Genomic DNA, 19,692 nt, shown 5'->3' with positions numbered 1-19,692 from the left:
ATTAGTAGGGGAGGGGAGATGGAAGATCTGATTTACATACCACTTCTGGACAGTGAATGGATTGACACTACTTACTGGGGTATGGAGGCAGGATGGTTGCTATAGCACAGTTGAGAGCAATAGAATGCTGCAACCACGGGGATGTTCCTGTGATATTGTGAGGAGCCGGAAAAGTGGAAATGCCTTTTGGAGAAGGAGGGACCTGGGTAGCAGGATATGCATCCGAAGGACAGGGTCACCAGTATATGAGAATGGACTTGAGCACAGGTTGGTGCTGGTAATTGCAGCAGCAGATTGGGCTGGCCAAGGTAATTCTGAGAACTAGGAAGTGAGACTTCTTGCAGTTCATAGTAGTAGGCTATAGAAAGATTTCCCACTTGAAGAGACTTCTAGAGAGCAAAACTGATTTATGATGGCTTCCATGGTGGGAAGGGGAGCAGAAAAGCCTAGAAAATGATCATAAGCCAGAAGATTGTATTCCTCCCAAAACATATTGTTTAAGAGAGAGAGAGGATCCTTGACATTTCAGCCCTATAACTGCTCTTACACATCTTTTGAGAAGTCATGTACGGGAACTCGAGCACAGACAAGGCTTTTCACAGCCTAGATTGAATCTGTGGATGGCCTGATGCAGTACCGAGGCAAGAAAGGAGGTTTTAGAGGATGCAGAGAAGGTGGTAATGTTCTTCAATTTCAGCCAGGAGGTTGAAGCTGGGTAGTTGAAACAGGACAAGTGAAGATACTAGATGTGAGAAGTTAGGAGTGATATACTAGGATGGAATATAGATGTGCACCTGGCAATAGGGGACCAGATTGAGTCAAATATGGGTTTGTTGCATTTTGTACCAGGATTCTGGTGTAGGAAAGGCATAGCAAAATGGGGAGTGAATACAGAAGAAGCATAATCATTATGGGCAGTCAGGCCAAGGCATAAAGCCTAGATATAAATCAGCCCCCACCCCAAAGCAATTCGAAGAATAAGGGAGAAAGAGAACTTTGTGGGTGGATACAGTGTACAAAAAGTGGTATTGGCACTGGAAATACTGAAAACATTTTAGGTGGACTAAGTGAACTGTTTCACTTGAGAAATACTATTCTAGTTCCTGGGAATCCATTGGTGAAGATTTCAGTTCACTTTGTTGCCGCAAGAAAAGGATGTTAAGAAAGACATACAGTATTCCATGGATCTATGAAATGAAGTTGCATTTAAGTGAATGACTAGCCTTGGCTTTTTTTTCTTCTGTTTGGTCTGTGGATATGAAAGAAATGAGTATGTCTGAACCAAAATTCTTCATTTTAGGAAAAAACTAGAATCTGAACTACAAAACTTCTTTGATGAAGGAAGTGAATGGCTTTTGGACTTGTGGGGCTTCAGTAAGTACTTTCTCATATTCTTTCTTGATTAAACCAGGTCTTTATAAATATTTATATGCTGATGGATTCAAAGTAAAATTGCACATGAATAATGTAACTTAATATTATGAGATGGAAGGTTTTGTCACCTCCAAACCCATTCAGTTTGTCATCCTGGGTGCTTTTGCTTGGACAGAAGAAAACAAACCCTGGCTGTGATGAGGTGTCTTTCAATAATAATAATAATAATAATAATAATAATAATAATTATTATTATTATTATTATTATTATTATTATTATTATTTATACCCCGCTCATGTGGCTGGGTTTCTCATAACTGTGGAGTTGAGAGGGTGAAAAGGGAAATCTAGTGCTGTTTCTCATAGAATTGTAGAGTTGGAAGGGAACCTGAGGATTCGCTAGTCCAACCTCCTACAATCCAGAAATCTCACTAAAGCATCCATGACAGGTGGCCATCCAATCTCTGCTTAAAAACCTCCAGTGATGGAGTGTCCACCACTTTCCAAGGGAATCTGTTCCACCGTCAAACAGCTCTTACTGTCAGAAAGGTCTTCCTGATAGTCAGAATCTCCTTTCTTGTAACTTGAAGCCATTGGTTCAGGTCCCATAAGCAAGTCTTTGGAACAGCTCCAAAGAATGAACTAAGGGCTTGTCCACCCTTCTACTTATCCCATGCCTAGAAAGCACGGGTCCGAGTGGTTTTATGTTTGCCCCACAGCATGCCCCTAGAAAACACTCTCTTTTCCGCTGAAGCAGAACAAACAGCGAGTTGCGAAAAACCCAATTGTCATTTGGTTCAATTCATCAGTCAACCATGGGTTTTCCTGGGGAAAAGCAGTGTGGCAAACAGAGACTTGGACAAGCCTTGAGTAATGGAGTCCTTCTCCAATGGCCATCCTCAGGATTACCAAAAGGAGATGGATAGGCAGGAATACTGTGCTCACTCTGTTTTATTCTTTGACAAGCCTGTTGTTGTTGTTTAATTAAGAAAATTAATTTGCTGGAAAAGGCACACTAATAATTAATTGTCTTTTCTTAAACCCAAGCAACATTCCTAATTTCTATTTAATTTATTATAGAGTATCAGTTATCAAAGGAACTGGAAACATTCCAAGCAAACACAGTGCAACCTATCTGGCAGCTTAGGGAAGATTTGAGGTACCGCCTATTGGAATGGCAGGCCAACTACCAATGCCCAGAATATCAATTTAACCCAGATGCAGTGTTGGAACAGGTTGGTTTGTTTGCTTGTGTCAGTCACCTATACCCATATTTTCTTGTTCTGCAGATAGGAATGCAGAACCTGTTAAACAGAATTATGCCATTGGGGAGAGCCAGTCTGGATGGTGGCCAGAATGTTGGCCTAGGGCCTTGGGAGGGCCAGCTTCAGATCCCCACGCTGCCAGAAAGCTCAGTGGTTGACCTTGGGCCAGTCACACACAGCCTGATCTGCATTGCGAGTGAGGCAGATCCTCACGGTGAGGATAAAGCTGGTGGGGAGAAGCTTCCTGAGCTTCCTGAAGTAGGTTGGCGGGAGAATAAAAATGCAATGTATGAAGTAGTGAGAAATGCCAGCCTCAGTGATGCTTTTCTATCACAATATTTCACAAAATCAGGTTGCATTTGTGAAGGAACAACAGAAAGTAGTTTTGGAAAAACTTAACCTGGAGAAAGAAGCTTTGGAACGAGAGCTTGAAGAGTGCACCAATGAAGTAAGAATATGAAGACGTTCATTTGTTTGAATTTAATTGCATGAACAAGAACTCTACTGAATTTACTGGTTAACAACTTCTGGTTTTTATTGTAGGTACTGGCATGTTCTTCAGGAGAGAGGCCTGCACTTTTTGGCGAGATTCCACCACAGTTATTGGCCTTGGAATGCCCATATCCTGATTTGAAGGCTTCAGTGTTGACAGAATTTCACAAACTGGCAGATGAATATTGGTTGAAGTTCCAAGAGATTGATCAAGACTTAAAAGTCATATCAAGGTAATTGAATCTGATGTCATGTTTCTTCAAGGGCTAGGCAAAACGTTTGGGTATTGAAGCCTTCTGCTAGGGGGGTTGGATTTACATTACTCCTCTTTTGTTCAACACAATGGCATAGTTGACTTTCTGCCCAGCTCTAGGGGATTATGTCAGGACTGGTCGTTGTCCTCTTCAGATCACCACACAAACGCTTCTTGTTCTTTTATAACTTTTTATTGTGTATTAACAAAATAATCTTATAAACAGTTCTTAACTATTATTCCTCAGAGTCACTTATTTCAGATACCTTCTGAGCTCTGCTTCTCCGTGACCAGCCACCCTCAAAATGGCGAAGACGCCTTTCCCCTTGTTTTCCCGCTCTTTTTTCTAACCTCCTGGCTAGAGCTGGCCTGTATCTCCCCTCCTCCGAATCTGAGCTAGAACTTAACCCTTGCCTTTCCTGGGAACAGCCGGCCCCTCCCTGTTGTTCCTCTTGCTCCCTTCTATTAGATTCACTGCTCTCCTTCCCCCCTTGGGGAATGCTTTCTCCCTCTGATAAACTGAAAACTTCTAACTCTTCCCTGAGAGATTAAATAGTCAGTAACTGTTTGCACAGCTGAGAGAACGGTCTCTTTCTAAAGTGCCTTGTCTCAAGCAATAAGCGAAATATTCAAGAGGGTTAAATCACCAGAAGTATGGTTTGTGATAAATGCCTTTGTGTTTGCTATGGATGCAATGCTTTCATTCCACACCACCTTTTGTAATTATGCTAATTCATACTGAAATTATTATTATTATTATTATTATTATTATTATTATTATTATTTTACTTGAAGAAATCTGGGTCAGTTGCTCATACAACTATTAAATCTATACCTTTCTGCCTTTTCACTAAGAAGTGCAGACTTCTCAGTTTTTACAATCCTGTGTTTATATGCAGATAGACAGGCATGATGGGAAAAGCCTAATCCAGTGTGGTGTGACTTAGTTGCTGTCACAAATTCAGGGACTTGAACCATAATAGTTCAAATGACTTTTTAATGTTAGGCAAGTTTGGCATTTCTAAAACCGCAGCCTCCTATTTCTGGAATAGAATATGAACTGCGAGTACATTTTTATATTGATGTTGTACAAACAGGAGTACTTCTGTGGCCTTTTGAATGGTGGCATTTGCCAATCCCCAACATGAAGAATGAATTGAATTAACAGCTTGAAATCCCGTTTTCTAATATGTTTATTTTCTTAGCCTACATGCATACCAGTTGACTGCTGGAACAATTAAAGCATGCTGGCTTGCACCTAAAAAGAGTCTTTATACTACCTTAGGAGCATCACCAACGCCTCTAGTCATGCAGCCCATGTGCCTTTTGTGTACTAAAGCATTTTATATCCACTTAGACAAGAGGGCAATTGTGACATTAACAATTTCTGCTTGGCTGTATCCATAAAAGGGTCCTAAGAAGAAAACTTAGTCTTCAAGTAAGTGCCTAGAACATTCCAATATTTCTTCATGATATGGCAATAAATGTCCAAGCCCTTTCAGTTTACTATTAAATATTTGGTGTGTTCAATAATCAGTGTAATATGCTTGACATCTTCCATCACAGTCATAATGCTTGACCTCAAATTCATATATATATGGCCTCTGGTTTGTTCTTTTACGACTTTAAAAACTCATAGACCTTTGGAATCAACCAGACTTCTCCAACATGGTGCCCTCTAAATATTTTGGAGTACGGTTCCCATAATCCCTGATTGCTAGCCACATTGGCTGGGCTGGTGTGAGCTGTAGGCCAGAAGCTCTGGAATGCATTTTAGATTGGGGAAGGCTGGTGAGCTAGTGGTCTGCCTGTGTAAGACAGCTTCATGTGCTTACCCTCTTTGTATGCTTTCACATCCCTTCCTTAACCTCTCTTATTCCACTTTAATTTTCTTTCCTACAAATGACGCCTTGGCTGTATCGCACACAAAACCGGGATATAAAAAACTGCATGCTTGTTACTGTTGCATCCCAGAAACGCAACAGGGGAAGTCATTGTCTCCTTGTGTAAGTGCTGGAACCATTATGTCACTTCACGTGCCACTGTCACTGCACGGTGGAGCAGAGGACTGGGCTGTGAATGTCCCTGGTGTCGTGGAAGGCTTAGAGCAAGGGCAGGGAAAACTTTATTTTGCTAAGGGTCCCATTCCCTCCATCATAATCTGCCAGGGGCTGTATGCTAGTGGTGGAGAGGATCAGAGCTAAAAATTGGCAGAGTGCGCAGCATTGCAGATTTGCACAACAGACACACACACACACACACACACACACACATACACACTTCACTCCATCTCTGTTTTAACTCCCTCCATCAGCACAGGTTAGAGCTGATCACTTATGGAGGCCTGTTCCTCTCTTTTCATTAAAAAAAATCTTTCCCCTTTTCATAATTCTGTTCATTTTTTGTTCCATCCATTTCAGTTTCCTCCCCCTGCTGATGCCCCCATCCCTGGGTTTCTCCTTCTGAGCTTCACTGCTAGGTTCCCCCACCCCCCAGGCTCACTGTATTGCAGTCACATCACCCTCTGTTCCACCTCTACCTCTCTGTGAGACACACACACACTGCATAAGAAGAAGCGGTTCTGGAGGCCTGGTGAGGAAGAGTGGGCCTGCAGCAACGGGAAGATCACAGATTTCCCACTGCTGACTTAGAGGATGCACCAGTTAAGAAGCTCGACAAAACCAATATTCTCGCTCTCAAACAGGAACCAAAAGCGCACAGAAAACTCGTTGACTCTACTCAGATGCCATGAAGTCCAGTGCCATATAGCTACTAATGGCGCTATCCACACAATGGAAAAAACATCCCTAAAGCTTTCATGTAGAAATTCCATTACTTCTGTCACTGTTGAAAGTTGCCAGAAGGAAAGCTGCCGCAAGAAAAAGAAATATATTTTGGGAATTGGGGGAGAGCATTGCTTCAAATGTTAGTGAACAGGAGCTGTGGAAAAAGAAAAAGAAACACCAGACACAGGGCAATGTTCGCTTAATGGGTTTTTAAAATACGCCTTATACCTATCATGTTAAACCTTTCCCTGAAAAAACTGTTTCATATCTGTTTTTTCTTCCACCCATACATCTTGTAAAAGCCAGAGTAAACCTTAAAAAAAAAAAAAAAACTTAGAAGATTTTGAACAAGCATAGGAAGTTGTTAAGCGCCAAACAAAATTAAAACCGTATCTACAGTATCTGATTATGAAGTCATCGTAGATTAGCTTAACTTGTAAAAGCATCTCCTGATGATCTCCAGTCTGACTTGGGTTTTTTATATTCTAAGCTAAACTTCTAAACAACAACAATTTTATTATTTATACCCCACCCATCTGGCTGGGTTTCCAGTACATTCTGTACTTTTCTTCAGAAAAAAGCACACCAAATACAGTGGATGGATTTTGGGGGTGTATAAGAAAAATAGGTGCCAGTACTCACCATAAAGTTGTTAAAGCAAGTGCCACACTTTTTAACAACAAAAAAAGAGGTGCCGTATTGTGTACCATTGAGTACCCCCTGACGAAAGCACTGTGTGTACTCCTTTTTTAAAGTACTGTAACAACAACAACAAAAGCACTGTTATGTATTGCATCACATAAAAAAGTGCAGTCCTGTACATTACTTGGAAATAAGTCTCACTTTGTATGAAGGGGCTTGCTCCATAGAAAGTATGTTTCGGATTACAGCCTTGCAGTGTAAACCTATACATGTCTATTCCAATGGGACTTACCCCCCAAGTGAGTGAGTATAGGATTGCTGCCTCAACTGAAATAGAGGAAGTTCTGTTGAAATTGACAGGATATATTTCAAAGTAAATAGGATGGCAATGTTGGTAGACATTTCTCATGGACATCAATGCAAAATAGTAATGATAATAACATTAAGACCAACAGTATATAGTGCTAAAGAGTATGATATTCTACTTAGAGTAATTGATGCTGTTGCAATCAGAGAGAAGCTGTGTCATAAAAAGCACCAAGTCTAATCTGGTGGAAAAGCCACTCAACTGTGATTTCATTAGTATTTTTAAAATATCCTAATGGAATAAAACTGTGTAGGAGACAGAGGTGCTTTACCCATTACAATAAGAGGCAAAACGTTGAAACTTCAGCATGCACACACCCACACACCATTTTAGCTGCTTCTTATAATGTGCAACACAGTCCTCCCTGGATTAAGGGAGGGAGGGTAAGAGTGAGGGTTACTAGCTTTGCCCCCTATCACTATCTCTGTTGCCTTCCATGAGATGGAGTGTGATTGCAGAGGGAAACTTGATCTGCCTGTGTAAGTTTCAGACATGATTTAGGAAATCAGGAATCTGCACCATGTTGGAAACCTACAAGACCAGAGTAAGCTGCTCACTGTAGGTAGTTGTCATCCCAACTTCAGTGAGTGATGATGGGGATGAAGCGGGTGGTGCTGTGGTCAAAACCACTGAGCCCCTTGGGCTTGCCAATCAGAAGGATGGCGGTTCAAATCCGTGCAACAGGGTTAGCTCTCATTGCTCTGTCCCAGCTCCTGCCAACCTAGTAGTTTGAAATCATACCAGTGCAAGTAGATAAATAGGTACCACTGCAACAGGAAGGCAAACGGCGTTTCCATGCTCTCTGGCTTCCGTCACAGTGTTCCGTTGTGCCAGAAGTGGTTTAGTCATGCTGGCCACACGACCTGGAAAGCTGTCTGTGGACAAACACCGGCTCCCTCAGCCTAAAAAGTGAGATGAGCACTGCACCCCATAGTCACCTTTGACTGGACTTAACCATCCAGGGGTCCTTTACTTTAATGTCAGGTTGCAGGGCAGGGTTCACATACTCATAATTTCTTTCCCCTCTAGCTTGATTATTTAACCCTGAGAACAAAAGCTTGAGTAGGACTGAATAGCACTTTAGACTTTTAAAAATCTAGGTCTTAGGGTGGGTGACTAGATTCTCCATTCTGTCCACAAGAGATGTCCTATGATTTTCAAAGAGGACTGTGTTGCTGATTACAAAAAGTAGCAAAAATGAAGGGCTCTTGTCATTTATACACTACAGTACAGAAGACTGAAGACATTTTCATGCCTTGGAGGAGAAAATGCAACTGGTGTCCCCATGGTAGTAAAAATATAATAAAACCTTTTGGGTGATAAAAACCTTTTGCCTGAGGTATGCTGCCTTCTGGTACCTCCAGGCTTGCAATTTGATCAAACATCCTGCATTTACAGCCAAATGTAAGTAATAGACATAGTGCATCAACCATTAAACCTTGCAGACAGAAAAGATAACAGAAACAAATTCTCTTTTCTGGAGTGGGGAACATGCACACACACACAAGAGTGCTGAGCATGTGGTTTTTTGGGGCAGCAATTGACAGTTCTCTACAAAGTCCTTGCCCAGCCCTGCCTCCACTTCTTCCCATGAGTTTCCCAAATCATGTAAGTACCTTCTGCAAGGGCTGCTTCACAGTATTACTGCAGTAGTGCTGCTGCAGCTACTCTTCCTCCAAAGCAGAGTGGGCCTAGATCATAATGCCAGGGCAAAACGATGAGATACAGCCGAGCATAGGATGAGACCAACATTTTTGTAGTATGCTACTGACTACGCTCCTGAAGCCAAATTTTCGTTGGCAACTAACCTATGTCAACAGATGGCTGTGTTTGGATGATCATATCTTGGCTTAATATGCTGAGATAGGAATGAGCCTTTTGGCTGCACACACAGCCTCTTGTTCTTCTTTTGGTGTGAGTATGTAAACAAGCAAGCCCAGAAGCCTGACATTAACTATAGTTTCCCATTTGCCCAAACCAGGAAACTATGGTTAATGGTTTCCAAACAAACCAGAATATTAAGTCAACTTCAAACCATAGCTAAATATCCTGGCTGGTTCCAAAGCTGGTTCCAACAAAATGGGAAACTATAGTTAATGAAAAAAATCCTGGTTTGTTTACTTCCACCACAAAAGGAGGAGCAAAGGGGCAACATGCTCCTCATTAGGCACATTCATATCAGTGCTTATTTAGCTGAGATATGAATCAGACCACTGTTGACTTCACTGTTCTGGGGGGAGAAAAAATCATTGTAATAAGTGATGTCTCTGGTATCTAAACTGCTTCCAAATTATTCATACCTCTTCTAAAGTACTTTGAACTCAGGGCTGTGTCAAGGAATTCTACTGTACCAGCTCAATAACTAGCTGTTTCTGGTACAGCAATCAACAATGACACGGTTGACATATGGGGAAGCTGACATCTCAGTTGGAGTTATTGTTGCAGTTTGTCTGGCTGCAAATTCATTGAAACGGTTCATCAAATTTACATTGTCCTACCTATTATAGAGGGTAGCAGGGGATTACAGTCTGGGGAGGGTCACTTCCCATAGGAGGTTTTTATGTTCTTTAGAGGGTGTAAAGCCAGGGATTAGCTTGGGGTAAATCTGATTCAGAGGAAATATAAAGCAGCTGCCTGCGGGTGTTTGTGTATAGGCGCACTGCCAAGCTTCAGTTCTGAAACCAAATAATGGTGGTAGATTATTTTTTTCCGTAATGGAAAAATGAGAGCTATGTTCTAAGTAAGTGCCAAGTTTCATATTTGAAACACATTTTTGGTGTGGTGGTGTTTTGGTTCACTCCTAATGTGTGTACATAGATCATGTTATTTAAGGTAGCACTTTCTCGTTTTGATTCTTAATGGGGATTAGCCTGATTCAGGACAGTTTGCAGTCAGCATATAGAAGATCAGCACTTATAAACAAGGCATAGTTTCCCTAAAGATGGATGTGAAAAGAATGCCTTACTAACACCTCTATGATAGCTTTACACTACATTTCTTTCTTTTGGATCTTTCCCCTTAGCCAAGCAGCTCAGGGTAGTGACCGAGAGACAGCAAATTGTGCAAGGCTACCAAATAAGCCGGGAGTGGAGAACTCCCAGATGTTGCTGAATGGTAACTCCCATACACCCCAGCAGGCCTGTCCAATGACTGGGAATGATGTTGGTTGTAATTCAGCAAATGTGAGAAAATACCTACTTAAATGTGTGTTTTTAAGAGAGAGAGAGAAAAGAATTCAGATTAATATGAAAAGGGAACAGATTGGGCTTGTGAATGGACACATGGGAGGCAACATGGACTGGACTTACCCATTTACCTATCCCTAGGCAGAACTGCTTGTTACGTGGCAAAACTGAGCTCCCAAACCTGTATTTGCCAAGATCAGGGGTCAGCAAACATTTTCAGCAGGGGGCCGGTCCACTGACCCTCAGACCTTGTTGGGGGCCGGACTATATTTTGAAGAAAAAAATGAATGAATTCCTATGCTCCACAAATAACCCAGAAATGCATTTTAAATAAAAGGGCACATTCTACTCATGTAAAAACTCGCTGAAATTTATATTAATTCTCTATGTATGGCTCGACTGATGATATTTTCACTATGGTTGTTTTGTCCTTTTTTTTTGTTGTGTGTTGAGCAAATAAATAAATAAATCGCTGATTCCCGGACTGTCCGCAGACTGGATTTAGAAGGTGATTGGGCCGCACCCAGCCCCTCAGCCTTAGTTTGCCTACCTATGGCCAAGATAGTAAAGGATGAGGGGCGCTTGTAAGGAAAAATCAATGGGGGAGGAGTGTGTGCATGCGTGCATCCATGCACATATGTTTAAAGCAGTCTTGAAGGCATTTGTAGAGGAGAATAGCAAGTCTTCCTTTAGCAAGTATCTGGGAGTACTGTGTTTAGATTTGTAATGTGATCTAGGTTGGATGTAGAGAACCTAGTTTCAGACTGAACTGTTCCTCTACTTACCTCACTGTTGGGACCTGTACCAGGTTTGAGGAAGCCCTGGTGAAAGTTGCTCTCACCACCAACCTTCACCCTGACATGTCCCCTCTCCAGCAAGGATGAGAAGCAGGCATTACACTTTTCTGAAGTGTAATACTGAGCCTGCTCCAACACCATTAAGAGTAGACCTATGTTTTAGGCTAGATAAAAAATACTGAAAAAATGATTAACAATCTGCACCATTCAATGGCTATGCAAATGACTCCTTGGAATAGAAAAGCTCTAAAACCAATGAGGACAATAAAGGGTTGGCAGTGGTTTGAGATGCATGCTTTTAAAAAAATTACGTTGAGATATAATTGTGTATGGATCCAAATTACATTTCAACGTTGACACTAAATCTGCTCCCAATTAATACTGTCACTTGATATATTAAAATGTAATTAAAGAAACTGCTATGATTCTCGATGCACTTTATGTCCAGGAAGATATATTGCTTTCTGGTATTATGATCTGAAAAGAAGCTCCTGTAAAGCCTCTCGCTTTAGAGAACCATTAGGCCTGCCCTTTAGGTTGATACGTTCATTTTTAAAGTGACAGTATGGGAAAACTGCCATAGCAGAATATTTTCCTATTCCTTTCAGCTACTCTTGAATGTGAGCTTTGATTTTTCAAGTATTTTAAAAAGCTGTGCACCTGACATTTGTATGTTTATTCTATTTTAAATATTTTTAGACTTTTTATTTAAAAATTAGACTTAGGGATGTCAAATATGTTCTGTCACCACTAGGTTTGGGCCAATTTCTCAATTTCAGTTTCTCTCATTTCCAATCTTAAGTTCATTCCTCCACCTTTCTGCATAAGTTAGCATTTTTTAAAGTTCTCATGAAAATTTGTCAGCATTTTAGGACAAATTTCTCTTAATATGCACATTTTGTATGTAATTTTGTATAATACGCACAAAGTATATTTCCCCATATATTTCTGTTTTCTCTGTGTAACACATTTTGTATGCATATCCACAGATATATGCATTTCTATGCACACTTTAATATATACATTTTTCTGTCCATTACTTGAGTGGAGAACTACATTGCAAAATTTGGAGAAGTGCAAATTTTGAAGGTTGAAAACTGAAAACAAGCGCTTGCATTTGGGACATCAATACTAGTGATTCCAGAGTTAGATACATGTGGCTACTGCTAAAAATTGCAGCCCTGTCTCTTGACACTATGTTTTGCATTTCTCTATCCCTACTCTGCATCATTGGCTATCACTGGCCGAAGTATGGAAATAGCAGAATAATATGAGGAGAGGGATCTGATCCAGGGCTGCTGTTTTGACAGGAGATCCATGTCAAGTGTAACATGTAGTTCTCCCTGGAGAACTGGCCCAGGATAGTACAGTTCAGACTTGTTTCTTCATTTGCTGTGCACAAGTCATACTTGGTTACATCGTCTCAAGATGCCGCACCTAGCCATGCTCTAGATAGATGTAATTATTTTGCTTGTGTGTTTTCCCTTGAATGAGAGAGTAAACATGTTGGCAGGTTAAGTTAGCCATTCCAACTATTAAAAGCCTTTGAGCAAAAACAGACAGACGGGAGTCCTAAATGGGGCTGGAGAACAGCAGAGCAAGGCCACTATTGCATCTGAAGCCTTACCACTCAGGCCAGCCAAGATGGAAGATGGTTCAGCAAAGGGCCCCAGATCAAGCTTCTCACAAGCAGAATAGAGCAGCTTTGGATACAGCAGATCCATGGCTGGCTCTGCTCCACCCTCCTTCTGTAATGGCCCATTTTGGGGTCCTGTGCAGACTACAGCTGGTGGAAATCCTGGTGGTAGCTTCTCAACCACGTGTACTTTCAGTAGGCATAGCAGGGGCTTCTCAGAATGGAGCCCAGTGAAGTCCAATGGATGGATACTCCTCTCACCTCCAGCAGCGCACTAATCAGGGGTTAGGATGGCATTGCTAGTTTTCATAGTAGATAAGTACTTTTGAGTGCTCTACCTTTGTTGTGGTTCCTTGTATTCCTTCTGAATAAGTGTGCTCTGGTTAGTTCCTTGGCTAATGATACACTTTCTACATGTTCTGTGCCCCCTATTATGTCAGTCTATTTAAGAAGCTGATTTAAACTGAGTCGGACCATTGATCCATCTAGTTCTTATCAATTACATTGCCTGGAAGAGCCTCTCAATACTTTATGGCAGGTCTTTTCCAGCTGTATCTGGAGATTAAGCCAGGGTCCTCCTGCATGCAAGCGGGAGGTCTACCACTGTGCTCCATTTATGTACCCCTATCTTATGTACCCCTCTTTCCTGCTATCGAAGACAGGCCTTGTTGTTGGCATGGAACTGTGGTTCTAGTCCTTAAAATGTCTTGAGTTCTGTAGGAACTGGTTTTAGCCTGTCTTTTGGATGGAGTGTATTTTGTTGTCTTGAAGTTAGCCCTGGCCCTGGTTCCATTTGGTCTCACTGTGTATTGAATACTTTGTGAAGAAAATGAATCTAGGCTGAAGGGAGTTGAACTTAAGTGTATGTCTTTTGACGGCTCTCTGAACAGAAAACAGAAACTCTATTTTTACTCTTTAAGGGCTGCTCCGCTCCAATGGCGTCACCTTTGTGTTCTAATTGATTGACTCCTTTTGTGGCCTCCCCCCTTTCTCTGGTGTTTCATTTGATGGTTCAGAAAGAAAGAAAGAAAGAAAGAAAGAAAGAAAGAAAGAAAGAAAGAAAGAACTTCTTCGCCAACGTGGCATTACTTTTGCAAAGCAGAAAACAAATAAGCCACCACTGCATTATTACATTGCCCATTGGTAGCAAACACAGCAGACAACTGTGTAGACTGAGGGCCGAGGTGACAGCAGCAATGACTTGCCAAACCTTTACAAAGGGAAAGCTGTGCATCTTACCAACAATGATGCACTCATAAGGTCAGAAACAGAGAAGTGCTGTGCATGCTGGAAATGGGAGGGAGGATCGCACATTTTCTCTTTAATGGAAACCTCTGGAGAAAAAATGGTTCTAATCAGAGCAGGCATTCTAATCACTATAAACAAATTCTAAGACAATAGCCTATAAGGACATACAGTTTCTCAGTCATTGTATGTGTTGTTGTCTTATGTCTGAGCACCATCTAATACTTAATATTTGGAAGATAATCAAATCCTTTTTGCTGGATCAGTAATGAAGAACAGCCTTTCCTTACTCTTTTTTCTTTTGTTTTGTTCCCAGACAAAATCCAGATATCAAATACCTAGCTTAAAATAAAAAAGGATTGTAAAAAGTACCTTAGGATAGAAATGATTCTAGGGATAATGGATTTTCATTTATATTACATCATCCTCTCATGATGTACTACAGTGCTGTGGTTGTCTAGGCACTGGTGGGTGGGGACGCGGGTGGCGCTGTGGTCTAAACCACTGAGCCTCTTCAGCTTGCCAATCGGAAGGTCAGCAGTTCGAATCCACGTGATGGGGTGAGCTCTTGTTGCTTTGTCCCAGCTTCTGCCAACCTAGCAGTTCAAAAGCATACCAGTGCAAGTAGATAAATAGGTACCGCTGCGGCAGGAAGGTAAACGGCGTTTCTGTGCGCTCTGGCATTTGACACAGTCCTCCATTTACCAGTAGCAGTTTAGTCATGCTGGCCACATGATTTGGAAAGCTGTCTGTGGACAAATGCTGGCTCCCTCTGGCTGAAAGCGAGATGAGCACTGCACCCCATAGACACATTGGACTGGATTTAGCCATCCAGGGGTCCTTTACTTTTTACCTTATCTAGGCATTGGTGTACAGTGGTACCTCGGGTTAAGAACTTAATTTGTTCTGGAGGTCTGTTCTTAACCTGAAACTGTTCTTAACCTGAAGCACCACTTTAGCTAATGAGGCCTCCTGTTGCTGCCGCCGCGCCGCCAGAGCACAATTTCTGTCCTCATCCTGAAGCAGAGTTCTTAACCCGAGGTAATATTTCTGGGTTAGCGGAGTCTGTAACCTGAAGCGTACCCTGAAGCATCTGTAACCCGAAGTACCACTGTATGTTCTTTATAAAGTTACATTTGTTACTTCTCCAAATTCAATATCCAACAGATCAGAAATTCACATTATCCTAAAAGCTTTTGAATAATTATCATTGCACATTGCAGAAATTAATCTGTGTTAGGTATTCTGCGATATGCTAGAAAGGTGACAAGGCTATTTTTGTGATTCAACTCTCAATAAGACTCTTTAGATGTTTGATGTTCTATTATGTATCTGGATGCTTCAGGCCCACAAAAAGAATACAGCTGGACCCAGAGCTACACAATGTAAGGCCAGTTCAGACACTAACACATGGTTTAACACTGTATGCATAAACAAAATGAGCCTTGGGGTCATGTGCTCTCCCCGTCCCTGTGCAACTGTAAGGAAGAGATTGGAAGCTTTCACTTGTGCTTTTAAACAACCCTGGGGTTCCTGTTACATCCGAACTTTGAGAAACGCTGGTTAGTTCAAACAAGCCAGGATCAAGCTAGGAGTTATATTACTATCTTGTTCACAAACCAGACTTCATACAGTACTTTGTTTTTTACTAGATTCCTGAGATCCACCAGTCAGAACCGGGAACTAGGAAAGTGTGTGGTGTGTGTGTGTGTGTGTGTGTGTGTGTGTGTGTGTGTCTGTGTCTTCTGTACACTTAGAATCAAGTACCCAGGTGCTTCTGAGCAAAGAAATTTGTTTTCTACCAGTAGGTCCCAATCTACCACCTCCCCACCTTCAGAGTTCCCTGAGCTTGTGCATACAGATGCCTGGTTAGTTTCACAGCAGAAGTGAAAAGTTCCAATCTCCCTTTGCAGCTGTATTAGAGGAGTGGGGAGCCTGCAAGCCCAAAGCTTGTTCACATAATGCTAAACAAGAGGTTAGCACAGTGACTGAAAAGGCCCATGAAGTCCCTAATGTAGAGAACAATTAAAGGCAAGTGGAGGAAAGTTATCCATAACCCTTGGATATCTGTGACCCCATTAACCGCACAGTATCAGCATAATATGTGCCTGCTGCTGTTGCTTTAATTGAACATAGGTTGTCAGTCTACATAAGGACCTATATATTTTTAAGTGCTTCTTTCCTAGTAGGAAACAAAGCTTAAGTTTTTGTTAGGTTTTTGTTATATATATATATATATATATATATATATATATATATATATGGTTTTGTTATATAAAGTGATTCATATAAACTGAACACTGTTCTGGCAACTTCCCTACCATCATAATTGCTTCCTTGTGTCATGTTTGCTCCATTGTTTTACATTTAATCTGAATGCTGTCTTCGCATATTTATGCTTCTGTGTTATACCCCCTCAGGCTGCAGTCCTCTTGTGCTTGCCTGAAAATAAGCCTCATTGAACACAGCTGGACTTCGTTTTGACCAATCATGCATAGGATCAGGCTCTGCATAACTTGCGTGCTGTGGCTGGATTTGAAGTCCTTCGTTTTGTGCCTACTTCAGCTTTCAAGCTCAAATTTTTTTTCTTCCTTACTGAAAATCTTTTCACTTTCTGTAAATGATGGCTCCTGCTATTATAAGGATTACTGATTTCCAGAAGCAGAAGTTGGAAATAAAAGAGGAAGTGGCTTTGGGGAGAGCAGTTTGGGCTGCCATCATTGTAAAATGGTCCAAATCTAGACTTCTTCCAATGAGAAGTTAGAAGATATCACCAATAGATAGTATGCAAGCTAGAATTTTGTAGTCTCCAGTCACAAAAATAGGGTGGACTAAGATGAGACGCTGTGTGAAAACTGGGAGCGTAACTTACACCCCGATCTGAAATTCCATTGGTGTTTTCTTCCGGATTGAAGAATGGACTGTCATAGCAAGAAGTTCTGGGAAATTGCTTGGAATGTGCATTCATCTTCCATCAGCAGACTAGGAAGGTTCTAGTAAAACCTGATCACTTTAATCAAGCCTGCCTCAAATTGTGTGGAGGCTGTTCATGGTTTATGAGCAGGATTGTGCCCAGGTGGCTCTGCCTCTGGGCTTTCCTTGAAATCACATGTTAAGTGGAAAATGTAAATAGGACTTACACATAGAGTTCAGTGCTCAAAGGCCTGATCTTGTACATCCTTAGTTTTTATAATTGACTTAAAAACCATATGGATCAGGTCTACATTCTGTCTATAAGTTCCAGTCACCCCTAAGGGTATGGAATGATGCTAGAGGTGGGGCAGTTGCACTGGGTAATCAGCTTCTGTGCACTGACTCAAAAATTAGAAGTTGATTTGAAAAAAAAGCAAATGTCTCTAAAGCTTGGACAGGTTTAATAAAAATAAAGCCAATGTTCATCATGCTGTGCGTTCCATTTTGTTTTGCTGTTCCTGCTTGCTTTTATGCAACAGACTTATTTGAAAATGTGACTCTTGCGAGGGGTGTAACTCTTGCAATAATTCCTGGAATGGCAGGAGAAAGCGGATGCTCTCTGTATCCAGAGGCCTTCCTAGATACAGCATTCTTTGTTTTGTTTGGCTGCAGGCTGTTTCCTTTGTTATATCAGTGCTTGTTTTCCTCTGAGCTAGTATGTGTTAGGGCAGTTTGGCCATGAAAGTTTGTTTTGTTGTTGAACTCTGCTTTTATGGTTGAATAGTAAGCACTGTTGAGAGCTTATGTTTCTGTGATCCTCAAAAAATAAGGAAGCCCTCTTGTTTTGATGTTACTTAGCAGAGGCCATAGTGGGTCCATCTCCTGAGTGGGGTGAACTTTGTCACGCTGGCACAGCTTTAGGTCTTGTCCCTCCCCACATGCTTCAAGTGGGTTATTCATCATCTCCTTTAAAAATAAAGCTGCACAAGGGTTGGAGGAGTAAGAATGGGTGTTTGTGATAACAGAGACATTAACCAATAGGCACTCTCCACACCTAGCTTTTCAAACTACCAAATGAAATACTTGCAGAACTGTCCCTCCAGAGCTTGCCCAGGAACAGATAAAGCTGTGCTTGTATTGAGCGGAGCAGGACCTGCTTTCAAATTTTCACCACTGCTCTTGAAATGTTAAGTAAGTTTCACTTACAAAGATCCATGTCCCGGTCCAGAATGCATTTGTACCAGTCACTTCACACTGAAGTGTACTGACATAATAGCATTCAGGTTCATGTCAGGATTAGGATCTTCATCGGGTATAAAAGAAGCATTGTTGTTTCAATCTTGACCTGTCTTTCAGCGGAAAGCTAAGATTGTGCTTGATTTTGTTCTCTTCTCATTCACAGCAATTTCCAGTGGAGTGAGGAAGATCTTTGGGTTTATCAGGTGATTATTAGTCAATACCCTAGTGACATGCAAGGTAGAAGAACTCTTTACTTGGATATGCTGCAGAAACATCTACCTCACAAATCTAGGCAAGATCTTGTAAGTGGTAGCACTGATTGTTTAGTTGTTGTTGTTGCTGTTGTTGTTGTTGTTAATTAAATGTGTTAGTAGCATAATCTTGCCCAGGGCAACCCATAGCAATTTGCAAACAAACAAACAATGTACCCCACATAGATGCATTAAAACCAAAAGAAAAGAGAAGTGTGTGTGTATATGTTTGTTTGTTTGTATGTATGTATGTGTATATATGTGTGTGTTTAATATATATTTATTTATTTAATTTGCATACCACCTTTTATCCATAGGTCTCAGGGCAGTTCACAACATTAAAAACATCCCACTCACTTCTAAAAGACCACAGAGGGTTAAAGACCAAAGACCTTGTTATAGAGGAAAGTTTTTGCCAGGCCCCTAAATATATGTAATGAAGGCACCAAGCGGGCCTCTCTGGGGAGAGCATTCCACAAGCGGGGGAGCCGCTGCAGAAAAGGCCCATTCTCGTGTTGTCACCCTTCAGACATCTCGTAGAGAAGTTACACGAAGATGGGTCTCAGATGCTAAATTCAGGGTCCGGGTTGGCTCATATGAGAAGAGAGGTGGTCCTTGAGTTATTGTGGTCCTGAACAATTTATAGGTCAAAACCAGCACTTTGAATAGGGCCCAGGAACCAGTTTGGCAGCCGGCGCAGTCAGACCAAGATTGATGTTATATGCTCAAATTGTCTTGCAACAACTTAGTTCAGTATTGTAATGAGTGTTTGATTTAACATGTTTTCTGTGGAGGTGGATTTTTGTATATGTCTGATAAAAATAGCCTAGTAAACTTATATACTAGACAACAACTGCCATTTTGGTGGCATAAAATGTGGCACCCAAAGTCACATAATGGCTATTTAACTGTGTTAGTATCTTGGATTGTTGCTGTAAATATTTTGCAACCTACATAGGGTGTCCTAATTTCCCATGTACTGTGACCATCCATAATCTTTCAACATAGTGAGCACACAGAAAACGTATGTATATAATTTTATGAAATTGAATGAATGAATGAATGAATGAATGTGTTGCAAGGTTACTGTAATGATGCAAGAATTCAAGATTCTTTGTTGAACTAGGATCTGAAGAAGCTTGTATACTCAAAGTCTGGGATCCAATGAGTCAGTGGGCCTGTTCTGGTTGCCTTTTCCAGCTGTAGGCCAGATGATATCCCATCTTAAAAGCATCTTCAGCTTCCCC

General features: G+C 41.2%; 1 protein-coding gene across 9 annotated transcripts in view; it reads left to right on the top strand.

Annotated features, from left to right (window-relative positions):
• Positions 1 to 19,692, top strand: part of CCDC148 (coiled-coil domain containing 148) — a gene marked incomplete at its 5' end in the record, with an annotated part of 104,711 nt that overhangs the window by 40,639 nt on the left and 44,380 nt on the right. For all 9 annotated transcript variants that reach the window (XM_079978218.1, XM_079978217.1, XM_079978215.1 and 6 more), the window contains 5 exons: positions 1,301 to 1,374; positions 2,455 to 2,609; positions 2,992 to 3,087; positions 3,183 to 3,364; positions 18,358 to 18,496. In XM_079978218.1, coding sequence (XP_079834344.1) covers positions 1,301 to 1,374; positions 2,455 to 2,609; positions 2,992 to 3,087; positions 3,183 to 3,364; positions 18,358 to 18,496 — 646 coding nt within the window. The remainder of the gene's footprint in view (positions 1 to 1,300; positions 1,375 to 2,454; positions 2,610 to 2,991; positions 3,088 to 3,182; positions 3,365 to 18,357; positions 18,497 to 19,692) is intronic.

The sequence above is a fragment of the Podarcis cretensis genome, assembly GCF_951804945.1.
Source record: "Podarcis cretensis genome assembly, chromosome: 1".
In the NCBI taxonomy this organism is placed as follows: Eukaryota; Metazoa; Chordata; class Lepidosauria; order Squamata; family Lacertidae; genus Podarcis; species Podarcis cretensis.
Note: the sequence above shows the minus strand (reverse complement) of the source record. Positions and strands in the feature narration are given on the sequence as shown.